At 31.3% G+C, this 16,845-nt stretch overlaps 1 protein-coding gene across 1 annotated transcript; it reads left to right on the forward strand.

The window, feature by feature from the left end:
* Window positions 1-10,466: 10,466 nt before the first annotated feature.
* Window positions 10,467-14,830, forward strand: LOC101219996 (Golgi apparatus membrane protein-like protein ECHIDNA). Its single transcript, XM_004151067.3, has 6 exons — window positions 10,467-10,699; window positions 11,170-11,226; window positions 11,320-11,523; window positions 11,638-11,697; window positions 12,811-12,937; window positions 14,376-14,830. Exons 1-6 carry the CDS (start codon window positions 10,685-10,687, stop codon window positions 14,462-14,464), a joined length of 552 nt encoding a protein of 183 aa, XP_004151115.1. The 5' UTR covers window positions 10,467-10,684; the 3' UTR covers window positions 14,465-14,830.
* Window positions 14,831-16,845: the final 2,015 nt, after the last annotated feature.

A 16,845-nucleotide genomic window follows, 5' to 3' on the forward strand; every position in this document is an offset into this window, starting at 1 on the left:
TTTTTAAATATTAATATTAGTAATAATTGCTAAATTATTTATTTATTTACTTTAAAAAAAAAAGTAAAAAAATTAATGATAACATAATATCGTATAATATTACATTTTTATCATTTTAGGAAACAAAAATAAATCAATTTGTTTTTTAAAAATCTTTTAATATTATATTTGTACTATTTTGGAAAAAGAGAATTGAATTTGTTATAAATATAATCTTCTAATATCAATTTTGACTTACTTAAATCATTTTTTGCAAAAAGAAAATCAATTTTAAATAAAAGTATTTTAATATTCATTTGATGTATTAATTTATTTTTCACAAAATCTCAAAATATCTCATTTAATTTATTTTAGGAAAATGAAAATTTGTTTTATTAATATAATATCAAATTTTGATTCTATTCTTATTATTTTTTCCTAATTTGTGGTACACTCGAGGTCTATAAATAGGGTCCATTGTCATTTGAAAAAGAGGGGGAGGAGAGGAGTTTCTTAAACAAAGAATTCTTTGGAGGAGAATTTCTTACAAAAATTCTTTGAAGAAAGTTTCTTAGAGAAATCTTTTTAAAAAGAGTGCTTAGAGAAAGTTTTTAGAGGGAATCTCTGCAAAAAAAACTCTGCAAAAGATGCGTTTCTATTATTCTTTTCATTACCCTATTTTCTCTATATTTTTTTAAATTTTATCTTAAACAAATTACACCTCATTGTTAACTAAACTTAGTCAGAGGTTGCATTTGGTACAGATTTAATCCCAATGATCCGCACCTCATACAACAAGTAATTTCTTTGAGATTCGAATTCTTATTTTTCTTTTCTTCTCTTGTTAAAAGATAAAAAGAAAGAAAAGAAAGTGCAGGAAAATTTTAGTATTTTTGTACTATTTTTTTTTCTTTTATCATCATTTAAAAAAAAATCTTTAGTCTTTTTCTTCTCTCTAAAAAAATAGGGAGAGAGAAAATGACATAAAACAAATGTGCTCTTTTTATTTATCTGTATTTTATTACCCTTTTTAATCTCAACTCTTAATCTTTATTCTTTCTCTAAAATATAGAGATAAAGAACATATAGAAAATTTTATCATTATTATTATTATCATCACCATTTATTATTATATTATATTACTATTAGGTTCTTCTTCTTTTTACTTGTTTTTCTTCTTCTACTTATTCTTATTCTTATTATTTCTTTCTTTGTTCATTCTTTTTTTTCGTTTCTTTCCTTATTTTTTTTATTGCTATTATGTTTCCTTTCTTTTACCATTCACATTGCTATATCATAATTATTGTTATATTCACTTAAATGTAACTCTTTGTATTTAAATTTTTTTATGTTTTGAAATCCTTCCAATTTAAAATTCTTTATGTTTTAAATAAAAGACTTTTTTTAAAAAAAAAAATCATTTAGCAAATTTGTCTCTAATGCTATAAATAATGGAATATTATTACGTAGTCTTAATTAATGGAATATTATTACACTTATTTTATGAGATCATTGCTTCAAATATCGGAGTAATGAGGGGTGAAATAAGACATTGGTTTAAAAATAAATTTAAAATATATTTCCAATTCAAGATTTGAATTTTGGCCACCGTTTATTTAAATGGGTGTCGTGGGGTGCTAATACCTTCCCCACACACAAATGACTTCAGGACTCAACTCAATTGTTTCGCAGACCATTTTTTTTAAATTGTTTATTTTATTTCAGTGTCCAATCACACCGTAAAAAAGATTGGTGGCGACTCCTATTTTATTTTAAAACTAGCTCTTTTGAGGACGTCGGTCGCTCCGCGTCGTCTCGGGCACGTGGCGACAAAGTTTTAAGCAGGAGTTGACGAACTGAGAAGAGTTTATGCATGACTAAGTTAGTTTAAGGGCTCTATAAATAAGAGGATTTGGATAAATAAGAAGAGAATGATGGGAGTTTTCTGGAAATGTTGAAGTGTTGTTGGTTTAGTGTGAGACTCATTTCTAATTTAGGTAAGGAAGTAAAATTCAGCTAAGTATTAAAAAGTTGGAATTTGAATAAATCCGTGGAAAGGATTAAGCGATAAAATCTTTTATGGTTAAGTATACGTTTTTTGCGATTAAGTTGGTAGTTTGCAAAAAAAAGTTGTGCGATAAGAAGAGAAAAAGTCTTCGCAGAAGTTAAGAAGTGAAAGTTTTGAGTGTTAGAAGAGGAGTTTTGGGTGGTCTTCGCGAGAAGAAACAAGTGTTTCGCGGAGAAGAAGTATCCAAGGAAGCCTTGGAGTTTAAGTTCGCTGTACGAGTTCTATGAGAGTAAAAGTTAGTTCACGTGAAAGGTTTCTTATAGTAAAAATATAACCACACGATAAGGTTATTCGCGAGAAATGTTAATTGGTTGAAGTTATTTGTGGTTTGGTTAGGCAGAAAGCAAGGTCTGGCGATGAAAATGCCAAATCTGATTTGACATGAGTTAACGTGTAAGATTAAGGATTTAAGCATGGCTAGGTTGAATATTAAATTTACACATGTGAAGTTTTAAGTAGAAGCTGACGAAATGAGAATAGTTTTGGTATAACTAAGTTAGTTTAAAGGCTCTATAAATAAAAGAATATGGGTAACTAAGGAGAAGATGATGAGAGTTTTGTCGAAATGTTAAAGCACTGCTGGTTTAGCCTCACGAGAAGATGCGTGCAAGAAGAAGAAGAACTTCTTTAGTAATGTTTGGTGAGTGTTTTTCTCTCAAATGAATTTATGTTAAAAAAAAATATTTTGATTTCTCTTTATTGATTTGAAAGAAGAATTCAAATGAGAATGTTTCAAAGAGATTTCTATGAAAAGTTATGTTTTCAAGTATTATTTATAATGTTAAAGCTTGATTTGATGACTATGATTTAAATACTATATATTTCTTTAAGCTGATGTTAACTTTTATGTACACATAAAAAGTCAAGGCCACCATGGGGTGTACAGACTGCATGGTGATAAGAAGTTAGCTTATGCTTTAAAAGGAGCGTATAAAGCTTAGCGGCCTGAGCAACAAGGACGAATCTGTATGTTCTTGGATACTATTGATATAGAAGTCAAACACGAGGTAATGAAACCAAATGTAGAGAACGATTTGGGATCCTTGACAAAATGAAATAATTTGTTAAGCATAAAGAAAGATTTATGCGAAATGAAATGATTTGTCGGTATGTTTAAATAATTTGATATTATTTTTGTGAAATGATTATGAAAAGGTATTGTGAAAGATATTTTCATAAAACCTCCCTAAGTCTTTTAGACTTACGTTTTAAAAATCTATCTTCTAGGATCATGTGTTTAGGCCAAATAGAGAAGAAGGTTGAAGGATTTGCAACGAGGTGATTCAAGACGTTTTAAAAATCGTTAAGTCTTGGTTATTTGGTCAAACTATTGTAATAATGTATGAAACGCCTGTTATTAATAAAGTTTACGTTTTGATTTGTATTTATTTTTCTTGGCATTAGATTGACTACCGTTACGTTTTGAGTGTTAATAGTTTAAAATGAGTTAAGAATAAGATTTTGCGATAAGAAAATTTCAAGGTTGCAACAAAGTCGCATCATATTCTTACTACCTCGACGTTATCGTCACAATACGGTTTGTGGTGTGACATTTATTAAAATTATAATAATAACACTTTATTAATAACAGTCAGTGGATTATATTTATAGTTTACGAGTTTTAGGACATAAATCCCAAGAAACTCCCACTTGGACTAAAACTCTAATCTCTAAGGGATGTACATAATAAATTAATCCTCAAACATTGGAAATGCTAAAATGTACAAGTATATTATATAAAATGTATATATACAAATACAATAAACTAGGACATCCTCATACCCATTACACGTCTCCCACTTGCCCTAGATTACCTAATGTACATATCTCACAGATCTAGACTTTCTAGATGACCCTCAAACACTTTAGTCGTGAGAGTCTTTGTAAAAGAATCAACAATGTTGTGCTCCAAAGCGATCTTGGTGACGATCACATCACCTCGTTGCACAATCTCCCATATCAAATAATACTTCCACTCTATGTGTTTTTCTCATTTTTCGCTGCGAGGTTCTTTAGAATTGGCTACTGTCCCACTGTTATCACAACATAAAGTGATGGACATGTTCATGTTTGGAACAACTTCTTAAGCCAAACTGTTTCTTTTGTTGCTTCACAAGAAACAACAACATACTCAACCTTCATAGTAGAGTTTGCAATGTATCCTTGCTTGGTGTTACGTCATGCCACAGCTCACCCATTTAGGGTGAACACTGATCCTGACGTGGATTTCCTAGAATCCTTATCAGTTTGGAAATCAGAGTCAATGTATCCTATAAGGATCAAATCCTTAGCTCCATACATAAGCATGCAGTCTCTCGTTTTCCTTAGATACTTGAGAATAATTTTAATCGTCGTCCAATGATCTAACCTTGGATTTGACTGATATCTACTGACTATTCCCATTGCATAACAAATGTATGTCCTAGTGTAGAGCATAGCATACATTAACTTGTCCATAGCTGAGGCATAGAGAATACTTCTCATCTCCTTAACTTCTTGAGGTGTCTTAGGACACTGTTCCTTAGACAAGTGGACCCCATGCCTAAAAGGTAATAACCCTTCTTAGAGCTCTGCATCGAATATCGAACCAACATTTTATCGACATAGGTTGTTTGAGATAATGTTATCGTTTTGTTCTTATGATCCCTCATGATTTGTATTCCAAGAAAATATTGTGCCTCTCTCAAATCTTTCATTTGGAATTAGGTTGCTAGCCAAGTTTTAAATTCAGTTAGGTATCCTACATCATTCCCAACGATAATGATATCATCTACATAAAGTACTAAGAAAGCTACTTTACCTTTGTTGATTTTCTTATATACACAAGGTTTATCAACGTTTTAGTCAAAATCGTACGATTTGATCATCAAATCTAATGTTCCAAGATCTAGATGCTTGTTAGGCGAGGAAGGAAAAGAGGTTAGCATGTTCGTTTTTTGGTGGCAAGAGTTCAACAAAGCTATGTGTTGAGAGGTTAGCTAGGCGGCCAATGCTAGGCGATTAAGAGGTTAACTAGATGGCCAAGTGTAACACCACACAATAAGGTAAATTTTAATTTAATTATCTTGGTTTTATTAATTAGCTTGGAATTAGTTGGGTGTTATATTTTGTGAGAATTATCTTTTTTTTTTTTTGTGAAAATTATGGTTAATTAAATGTTTATTAGAAGAATAATTAATTAATTATATTATTGGAAATTTTGGTGCTACGAACAATTTAATTCAAGTAACGAGGTTTGGTAATTTATTTTAGTAAGATTTAAGGATTTTAGCTAATTATGTATAGATATATATAATTAGTTGGGTTATGGAAGATAAATAATTATATTGTTTGAAATAATATAATTATTAAGTTTTGATTTTGGGAAAATAAAAAGAATGATTTGATGGAATAAAGTTATCGAGGGGAGAGAAGATTTTGTGTTGTTTGTTTTTAAAAGGTAAAAAGGAAAAGGAAATATATAATAATTATAATAATAATATAATTATTATTATATTAAGCTTCTCCCGATCTCGTCTTTTGTCGCTCAAGTAACCCAATTGAGTTGATCTCTCTATTTGCGCTCGAGTCGAAGACACGTGCTCCATTGGACCCGAGACAATCTGTCCTTCGCCGAGCTACACGTGCGCAAAGTTCCTAGTTATTTGTGGTGAGTTTTTGTTGGGTTTGGTACGCCCAAATAAATATTCTTTGGATCTTAAATGAATTTACAATTGGTATGAGTTGATTATTTTTCTTGAAGGTTAGCTAATTTCTTAATTTGATGGTTGAAACTGTGGAATTTTTTCATTTAAAGTTGTTTTGGTTTCAACCTTAGCTTTGGGGTAAGTTTGGATACTTTAGTGAATAATTGGATGATTGATTGACAACATTATTAATTTAAGTTTGTTTATGTTTTGGATTGAAAATATTGTCTTAGCTAATCTCAAGATAAGAGATTCTACTATTAGACATTTATGTTGAAGAGATTGCATGTATGTTTTCCTTATTATGCACTAATCTAGTTAGGATGCATGATTAAGATATGATATTATACATGTTATAGGCTATGGTATTCTGTTAATTTTATATGTTAGGATTGTACCCATATGGGTGTCCCTCAAACCAGTTTCTCTTAGGTATTCCTTCGAGATCACTAAAGACCAAATGTATTCCTTTGGGATCACTAGATAGCGTGCGTTTGTGAGAACAATAGTTATGGGGTACTTCATTACAAGACCCTAATGAGAAGTTAACAGACACCTAGCGGTACTAGTAGTTAGTTCCTTACGGAGTATATGTTTATACTCACTCTTTATATGTTTAATTTTTTAGGCAAAGGTAGAGGTAGAGGAAAATTGACGAATGACAAGAAGTGATCGTGGTTCGCCATAAGGGAAAGTTTATGATTGCTTTTGCTTTTATGTTTTCAATATTTTGATTTACCGTATTTTATTTAAAATTTTAGAACTCCTGAATACTCTTATAATATTTTTTTAATATTTTAAATAAAGTATGAACTAATATTTTATTCATTATTTTATCTCTACATATTTTATTTATAATTTATAAATGAATATTTGAAGTTTTTCCTTTAAAATTTAGTATCTTCTTTTATTTGAAATAAAAAAAAGTATTTATTTGTGTTAGTAGTAATGACCTCAACTTAGTATAAAGAGTTGGGTTGTTATAGTTGGTATCAGAGCGGAACCACTCCCAATAAGATGTGGTTTGGGGACAAACCAAGCAGAAGTTGGTGGGCATGTAACGTCCTGAATTTAGGAGGGGATGTGAATGAACCAATTTCACATCTGAATGAAAGGGATCATGGAGATATGAAATGAGTATATGAAAGTAATGTTAAGAAAAACTTAAAAAAATTAAAAGTTACTACCTATATCAACAAGGTGCAACTTTCTTTTCAGTGGCTCGATCATAGAAACTCCAAAAAGTTAAGTGTGTTTAGCTTGGAGCAATTCTATGTTGGATGAGCTCATGAAAATTTTCCTAAGATGCATGTGACTGAGGACAAAGCATGTTAAAAGGACTCGTGTTGGTTTGTAGGGAGAACTTTCACTCTAATAAACTTTAAAGACAGTAAGGATGATGCAGCCAGATCGTAGGGGATGCAGAAGAATGTCAAAGATCTGAATTCCAAATCCTGGTCTGAATCTTGAGCCTGGGGTATTGCACCAAGGCTAGGAGTTGAGAGGTTAACCTTGGTGTAAATAAGAGCTTAAGAAAGTTGACGTTTGGATCAAGTTTAGGCGAGAAGGTCATTTTCTAGAAGAATCTAAGGAAGATGCACTTCCAGAGAGCTACAAGGACTCTGTTCTTGGAATTTTTCCTTCACAAATTTGTGGTAACAAATTTAAGACACTTTAGAGTAACTTTGTAGAATAAAGTTTTATCAAAAGAGCTATGAATTTTAAGTTATGAATTTTCAAAGTTGGGTCATGATTTTGAAAATAAAACAGTATTCTAGGTAGTGGCCAAAAGGCTTGCAATTGTAGGTGAGATGTGCATGCATTTTAATTTTAGAGGTTATTTTGGTCAATTTGCACGCACATGACAAGGCCATGACATAGCCGAGCGACAAGGCATGTGCTTAGACTGCCCGCATGACTTTACGTTAGAGGTTACCACGTACAGTATACGAAAAGCACAACACGTGCAAGGCCTTGATGGACGCGATGGGTAGGCAACAAGGATGTGCGTGACACCTTTCATTAGGAGATTAGCACACCGCGTGCAGGCCACCTCAACGAGGTTAACATGCGGTAAGGCCCTAGGCCATGCGTGTGGACAACCCCATTCACCATGTCATTGGACACGATGAACTGTTTTCAAGTTTTGGGTTGTATTGATATTTTTTGGGAATTTTAAGGGAAGTTCGGAATATTTTCAGATTCAATGAGTTAATTAAGGATTAAATATGATTTTTTCATATGAAAGAAGCTTGAGAGGAATTTCAGGACCAAAGCTCTATTCAAGTGATAGTGAGTAACACTATGATTTCTAAAAGTATTTATTAAACATGCTTTCAAGTTCTACAAGAAATAGCTTGTGAAATGATTTATGAATATGATTTCCAAGTTCTATTTTGTGATAAATATTTATGAATGATTATTCAAGTTATATCATGATTTCATGATCAAGTTCAAGGAAAACTATCTTCATGTTTTCAGATGTTTTCTCCATGCTCAAATATATCATGAGACCTATTGTATACATGTGAACCATACTGATGGTAAGGTTGATGAGCCTATAGTTTATGGGCCATTAGAAATGATATATTTTTATGCCTTAAAGAAGGAGGGTTAGCTAACCAACGACTGTTTTGTCTTCAGACGAAGGGGTAAATATTGTCCATGGCTATGGATGACTGTCTTCGAAAATCTATGCAATGTTTCAAGTTTCATGTTACGACTGTTTATTGATAAATGTATTTAAGTTTTGGTTTTATACTAAAATGTTTATGAAAACCTATTTTATAAAATAATTGCTCACTAAGTCTTTCGACTTACTTTTTCAAAATGATTTTCCTCTTTCCAAGTACAGATTGTGGATCTTCGTATGCTAAAGTTACTACTGTCAGGCCAACTTAGTTTATGTTATGCAAGAATATTGTTTTGTTTAAAGTAGTATTGTGATTGTTTCAAATATTTATGTCTTCAAGTTTTGTTTATTTTTCATGATACGTTTTAAAAAGATTTCATACTTGTTGCACTACATATTTTAAAGTGTATTTAAATGTTTATTTTATTGAAAGACTTTCCCTGTTTCAAAGTTTTGCAACTGTTCATGCTATGTGTCCGTTGAAGATATTTCGGAGGCGAACGACTTCGGCTGACATCACGCCACGTCTTGGGCTAAGTAAGCATGTGCCCGAGGCAGGGTGTGATAAAAGTAAAGTATTTACGACATGTGTAATAAAATTAAAAAATCCATGAAGTCGGTAGAAAATTTTCATAAATTCAATATTTGTCTTTGATATTACAGACGATTCGTCACTTCTCTTTCTTCTTCTTCTTGTTTGTAATTTATTTATCTTCTCTTTCATATTTCTTCAACTTTTTCTTCTTTTATTTTTATTTTTGTTATAGATTTCTTCAAATTCTATATTCATCTTCTTTTCAACTAAATAAAATACAGATTTCTTCCAATATTTTCTTTCTTTTATGTTTATTCTTTCTTTCTTCACCTTCTCTTTCTTTCTTCCAGCTCTTCTTCTGGAATATCAAAATTGTTTAAATATCACTTTGATATAATTTAAACAATGGTTTAAATTTGAAGCATTTTTCCATTGTTAAAAAGAACTACACGATTGTGTATCATATCCTACATGATCGTGTAACTTTTCCTACATGATCACGAATCATGATCGCGTTTAGAAGAGCTACACGAAGAATTTTTTCCATCGTTAAAAAGAACTACACGATTGAGTATTGTAATCGTTTAGAAGAAGAATTATACACGTGTGTGTGGCTGGTGCTGATGTTACCTACACGATCGTGTATCATTTTTTAGACGATTGTATATCATTTCCTACACAATCGCGTATCATATGATCATTTAGAAGAAGAATTAAACATACGTGTATGATCGATTAATCGCGTGTTGAACTTGTTTGGTCTTTCTCATCGTGGGCCTGTAGACTTTTTTCATTTTTCAAAATTGTTCTATATATTGTAAATATTTTGCTGGTTTGTTATATTTCTTTTTAAAAAAACCTCTTTAAATACGAGAAAATTGTCTAAAATGGAAAAATGAACAAATTATTTACACATTAAGTCAAATGTAATAATTTTTTTTCTTTTAGTGGTTTTTTTTGACATAAAGCATAAACAGATTGTATTTTGGGGTTATTTCAAAAATAGAACAAAATGTGAAAATATCTACCTCGTATATAACAATTTTGAAAAAGGAAAAAGTCCATACTGTGAAATATAAAAAATACCTCATGATTAATCGATCACTCGTGCCTTAGTTTTGTATACGATCATTTACCAAGATCATTTATAATTAGTTGAAGATCTTGTACCAAATATAAAACATCTTTGTACACGATCTTGAACCGGGATAATTTAGATCCTAGTACATGATCATTTAGATCTAAAAGTGGGAATATATGAGAGATGATGAAGATCGTCTACCAATTGAGAATATGAGGAAGTGAAAAGAAAGGAAGAAAGAAAATATATGAGAGATGAAGAATGAAGAAATTTCAAAAGAGAAAATGAAAAAAACAAGTACAAGTCCGAAGAAATTTATAAAATAAAGAAAAGATTGAATAAATCGTAAAAAAAGAAAAAGAGAAAAATAAAAAATTTATGTTCGATGTTCTAGGTTGACCTAAAATTTACGGAAATAAAAGTTTTTGATTTTGTTACCCGCACCATAAATATTATTTATGGTGTTTTATTATATCTAAAAAGAAAAGTCATAAATAGTTTGATGTGGAAAAATGAGTCGAAACCAAATCAAATAAAATGAAGGTGTGAAATATTTACTTGATTCTGGTGGTGCTACAATTTCCCTCGGCGAGCGCATAGCGACGGAGGGGGTGGCGGTTTCGCTTCATTTCTTCAACAGATAACCCAAATTCTACACTTACCCACAATTTACTTCGTGCAAATTCTCTCCAATTTCCAGATCATGGATCCCAACCAGGTAAATTTCACTACTTTCAAACTTCTTTTTGACCTTCCCCATCTTTTTATTTCTACAATTATCATCTTTTCGTGCTTAGACATGCTGTTAATCTTCTGCGTTAGGCATTTTCGTCTCCTTATCCTTGTTGATTGCTAGATCCAATCGGAAACTAGGGCCGACGGTTGGGATGCGGTGTAGAAGTAAACGTTCATATCTGTTAACGAACAAAATCCGTGATTAATGTAAGATCTGAGCTGATGATGGGCAGATTATGGTGGATTTTCAGATTAGCTACAGTTGAATTTCAATTGGTTTAGATTTTAGAACCTTCGCACATTTCGTTCTTGAAGCATAGGATTGAGCGCATTATTGTGTATTAGTATGTGATGCATTTATGAAATTGGGGTTCCATTGGGATTCTAGATTTGGAAGGTTTTTTTTTAGAGAGTTATTGCTATTGTTTGACTCATACGATCCCTCTTTTGCAGCCACCTGTGGAAAATTATGCTAACCCGAAGACTTGTTTCTTTCATGTTCTTTTTAAGGTAAGATTATGTTACTATGATATTAATAGACTTCATTCTTGAATGACCTCTGGGCTTTCTGGGATTTATGTGATTGTGCTTCTTCTTTTTCAGGCTGGAGCATTGGCCTTTTACATTCTTTCCTCTCTCTTTTTCAATAGTTTTGTTATCATTTTTGTGGTGACTGTTTTTCTTGCTGCTCTTGACTTTTGGGTCGTGAAGAATGTGAGTGGGCGTATATTGGTTGGTTTAAGGTGGTGGAATGAAATAAATGATCTGGGTGAGAGTGTGTGGAAATTTGAAAGCCTTGATCAAGAGGTGAGTGCTTAGTTCTTTCATTTTCAGAATTTTCTTCTCAATTATGTTATCAGGAAAATATTTAAATGCTTATTTCTTGCTTCTAATGCTCTTGGATCCTTGGTTGTTTTCTAGTCATTGTCTCGGATGAATAAAAAAGATTCCTGGCTGTTCTGGTGGACCTTGTACCTCACGGTAAGAAAGTATTGTGATCCCAAATATCGTGATAATTTGATTATGTGTTTCCAATGGGTTATCAAACAAGTGATGGTTTTTGAAAAATATATTTTATCATACAGATACGAATGAATGTCAGCAGGTATGATTCCTGAAGGAGAATAATATTTGATATACATGTCTAAAGCTTAATAATCTGGAGGCAGGCCAGTCTCTTTGTTTTTATGTTTTCTTTTGTTGGATGTTGGGGGGGAACTTGAAGAAATTACTTATCCCTGATTATTTGAGTGCTTTGAAGAACCAATTTTTTGTTTTTGGTTTTCCTTCAAAGGATGTTGTGGATTTTAGTTATTATTTTCTTAAGCAATGCTATTGCTTGCTAAACATGGACCATGGCCTTAGAAAGTAGGGAAAAAAACAAAACAAAGTAAAATAGTTGGATTCAACAAGATTTAATATTTTGAGCCGTTTCTTTCTTGATAATAACTTCTAAAAAAAAAAATTTATTGAGAAAATAATTTTGTGTCTTGGAATTTACTTTTATTCTAAGAAGCAAACATAGTGGTTAGACACTTACCTTAGAACTGATAGATTTGAATAAATGTTGTAGGGTCATTACTCATTACCTTGAAATTCTCATAAATATATATGCTTTATGCCATGCAAGGGATGTTTGCATTTCCATATTAAAAGCTAATATACGGGAAAACAAGAGAGAACAAGAGAAAAAAGCAAAAAAGCAAAGAGAAGAAAGAAGGGGAAAAAGAAAAAAAATCAAGGATGGGGGATTGTGCTTTGGTCATTATGGTTTATTGCTAATCTAAATGGGTTTTCCTTTGGTCACTATGGTTAGATTGGAACTCCTGTATCTTCACAGGAAAAGATCGGTGTTCTGATTCCATTATTTTTTTGGCTCATCGATGGTTTATAAATTGTCCTTTTTGTAGTTTCATCATTATCTTATTACCCATTGGAAAAGTTTTTTCTGTAGAACCCCTGGATAGTTACTCTACTCAAGAGTGGATCTACTTTATTTTGCAATTTCATTTAAGCATTTCTTATATATATATACAGAAAATTATGATCTTCATTATTCATATGTGCTCATGCTTCTGAACTTATGAAAAACAGGCAGTTGCATGGACTGTGCTGGGCATATTCTCGTTGATAAAGTTTCAAGCTGATTATCTCCTTGTCGTAGGAGTTTGTTTGACTTTGAGCATTGCAAACATCATTGGCTTTACCAAATGTCGTAAAGGTAAGCAATAAGTTCCTTGAGCTATCAAAATTCTACAGGGTTTGTACGGCACTGAAATGCCTGATTTGTTGTTGCTTTCTCCCTGTTTGCAATAGCTTTGGAATTTTTTTCCATGAAAAACTTCTGAATTCTTTTGAAGGTTTTAGAAATATGTTTTAAACCTCAAGGGATAGACCATTGTGAAACCCTGCCTGCTGTTTGTTAAGTTTGGTTTCTATTTTTAAATCATTGTTAGAAGAGATTGAGTTTAGTGGGGAAGTCTTCGTATACCAGCATGTGAGGATATGATTAGATAAACATTTCTGTTTTGTTTGTCATTTTAACCTTTTTGCTGCTTGTGTACCATAGTAACTTGTAGTATAGCCCTTAGATACATACACATGGATATGGATACGAATAGCTGGTATATATGGTTGGAGCCTCATATCTCCAATACATCAACTTTATCAATGAATCCTTTAATAATTATATTTTCGATAAGGAAACTAAGGAGTTGCATGGACATAACAACTATTTAAAATGAGGTAAAATTAAATCAAGTCAAAAGTGTATGATTAAAAGACAAGAATCTGATGATTACAAAGAAATTTAGACAAGGAACTTTATGAGGAAGCCACAAAAATAGTAAAGTTATATATATTCCCTAAGAAATCTCCAAATCCAGATACTTCCTCAAAAATATTTTAAATCCCATATAGCCATAGAACTTTTCTGTCCTTGAACACTAGAGAGACAAAAACCAGCCAAAAGATGAACATCTCCTTAGCACGTCTCAGCCTTGCAGCTTAAAGAAAATGCCAAAAGACCCTCCATCCTCGATTAACTCTTTCATTCATACTTTTTCTCATATTACACTGGGGCAAAGAACGTAAGTTATGCCTGTCTTTAGTATTATTTGGCAATTGCAATGGATATCACCCGTAGGGCTAATAATTAAGTGTATAGTAACATTTTCAAAGAACAACAAACATAGCAAAATCTATCATCAAGGACTCTCACTAATAGACTCTATTGCAGATAGAATTCCTACTGCTTATATAGTCTATCATTGATAAACTTGGAGGGTTGAATTTAAATTTTGCTACATTTGCAAATTCTTTTGCATTGTTCTATATATACTTATACTTTGGGCCTAATTACTATATTTTGAACGAGTGAGTGAACAACTTTCAAACAAGACAATCTTTGGCATCAGGAAGTTTATAGGGGTATTTTCTTAGACTAGTCATCACCATGATTGGAGTCATAAGAGGACTCATGGGTTACTAACGGTAGTCATTGTATGATCTTTCTATGCGATTCAATTTATTCTAGTGCTTATGCATTTTACTACTTTATTATCCCCTTTCTTTACATTTTACTTCAAAGACTGTTTAGGGTTGGAGAGGTTATTCCCATGTACTTGACTAAATTTGTGCAATTGTTGTACTACTTTCAGATGCCAAGAAGCAGTTTCAGCAATTTGCCACTCAGACCATTGCTTCTCAGTTCTCCTCTACATTACAATCAGCTTTCAGTGTTGTTTGAAGCATCCTCCAAGCAATGTGAAAGAAAGCAGATGAAAGAAGAGCAATGGCACAAGAGATGTGTTGAGCAGCAGCTCTAAGGGCATGTAAATGTGCATTATTGTAGGTATTACTGGGTTGGATTGGATTTGATTGGTTGGTTGGTTGGTTCTAAACTTTTCTTTTTTCTTCTTTCTTTTTGGATATACAAAGAAAAATATTAAATAATTTTGTACAACTCCCCTTTTCCCAAAGTTTTGTGTTTGTGAAAATCCAATGAAGTGAATCATAGGGAAAAAAACAATACATTAATTTTGGTTTATCCATGTAGTTATAGTTTAAGGCACATGCAATGGAAGAAACATTTTATGCTCATGTTTTATCATCACCTTCATTTGTTTATTTATTTGTTTTTATTTCTTTAGATAAAGGCAATCTCTTTTATCATTTCATTATTTCTTTTGAAACTCTCCGTTAAGCCCTCAATGCATGAACCTTTTTCAATCAAGTCTTATTGTAGAAATGGGTAATAATTAACATATTTGAATATAGTTTAGGTATGTTCTTAAGCCTTACACTTTCATTAGAGGGGATATGATTTTTACAAGGGATTAAAATGTCACAAGTTTAATCTGTATATTTTGTGAGATTAATTGATGTACATAAATTGACTTTTAAAAAATATATATATATAAAAAAAAAGAACAATAAAATGGATAATCGTTGAGAATGAACTTTAAATTAAAATTGGAAGTTTTTGTGCTATTTTTTTTTAAACAATTCTCATTTAAAGTAACCTCAGTTTTAAAATATACTTTTTCTTTCAACTTCTTTTCAAACATTTCAAATTTGAAGTGGAGAAATCCATGAGGTGAAGTAGAAGTTTTGTTACTTAATGTGACATAAATTAATGGGTAAACATGGTTTTGAAAAATAAAGTTAAAATTACATAGAAAAAGAAATCTTACCTTTGTTGTCGTCTCTCGATTCTACTAAATTCCAAATTTGAAGATCACCACCATTTGGATCATTTCTTATCTTTTGAGATCGAATTTTGATTTGGAGAACCAATTCGGTATGAGAATACAGATATAATTTTTCCTTTTCTTTTCTTTGTAAAAGTTGTTACTATTCTTCGGCATTACCAACCAGATCAAGATACATGGGATGCATAACTCCCACAAGGGAGTTATTGATTTCATTTAATTATATTAATATTAATATTAAAATCATTAATAATTAAAATGAAATTTTCAAAATTACAACTTTTCACAAAATATCTACCTTTTAGTTAGTATAACCAATTTTGGCTTTTAGTGATTGTGTTCTAATAACAATTGTAAATAATTTGTTAATTTTTTCAATTTTAAAAAAAATTCTAACCAAATTAATAATTAATTAATATTTTATTTAAATTATATTTAAATAAATATCACTCACATAACTTATAGTTTTAGTTAATTTAATTTAACTCAAATTTAATTAAATAGAACTAAGGGAGTTTTTTTTAAAAAAATATAACAAACCGGCAAAATATTTACATTGTATATAGAACAATTTTGAAAATGAAAAAAGTCCACGGGTCCACAATGGTAAATATAAAAAATGTCTCAGTTAACACACGATTAATCAGTCATACGTGCGAGTGTAATTCTTTTTCTAAACGATCATGATACGTGATAGTGTAGGAAATGATACACGATCATGTAGTTGTTTTTAACTATCGAAAAAAATGATTCAAATCTAAACGATTGTGTTGACTATAGTAACCGATCGTTTAGATCATATCCACATGATCGTGTATTTCTTTTTAAACAATGGGAAAAATGGCTTCAAATCTAAATGACAATGCTAATTTGATCATGTTGACTATGATAAACGATCATTTAGATCATATTCACACGATCGTGTAGTTCTTTTTATACGATGAAAAAAAAACTTCAAATCTAAACAATCGTGTTGACCATGCTAAACGATTGTGTTCACTATGGTAAGTGATTGTTTAGATCACATCCACACGATTGTTGTAGTTCTTTTTAAACGATGCGAAAAGGGCTTCAAATCTAAACGATCGTCTTAACTAGGTAAGCGACCATTTAGATCATATCTCGTTTAGATCATATCAAAGTGATATTTAAATGATCTTGATATTTTGGAAGAGAAGCCGGAAGAAAGAAAGAGAAGATGAAGAAGGAAAGAAAAAGAAGATGAAAAAAAAAAAATAGAAGATGAGTTGAAGAAATTTGAAAGAGAAAATGAATAAATCGCAAAGAAGAAAAAGAAGAATTGACAAATCTTTCCAAATATCAAGGGCAAGTAAGAAATCTATGAAAATATTTTACCGGCTTCATTGGTTTATCATTTTTATTACACGAATTGTAAATATTTTGTTGTTTTGTTACA

Source organism: Cucumis sativus, chromosome 4 (assembly GCF_000004075.3).
Source record: "Cucumis sativus cultivar 9930 chromosome 4, Cucumber_9930_V3, whole genome shotgun sequence".
NCBI lineage: Eukaryota > Viridiplantae > Streptophyta > Magnoliopsida > Cucurbitales > Cucurbitaceae > Cucumis > Cucumis sativus.

Coding starts and splice junctions, on each gene's coding strand:
- LOC101219996 (XM_004151067.3), top strand. Junction 11,524..11,637: donor TTGAAAGCCTTGATCAAGAG/GTGAGTGCTTAG, acceptor GTTGTTTTCTAG/TCATTGTCTCGGATGAATAA. Junction 11,698..12,810: donor GGTGGACCTTGTACCTCACG/GTAAGAAAGTAT, acceptor TATGAAAAACAG/GCAGTTGCATGGACTGTGCT.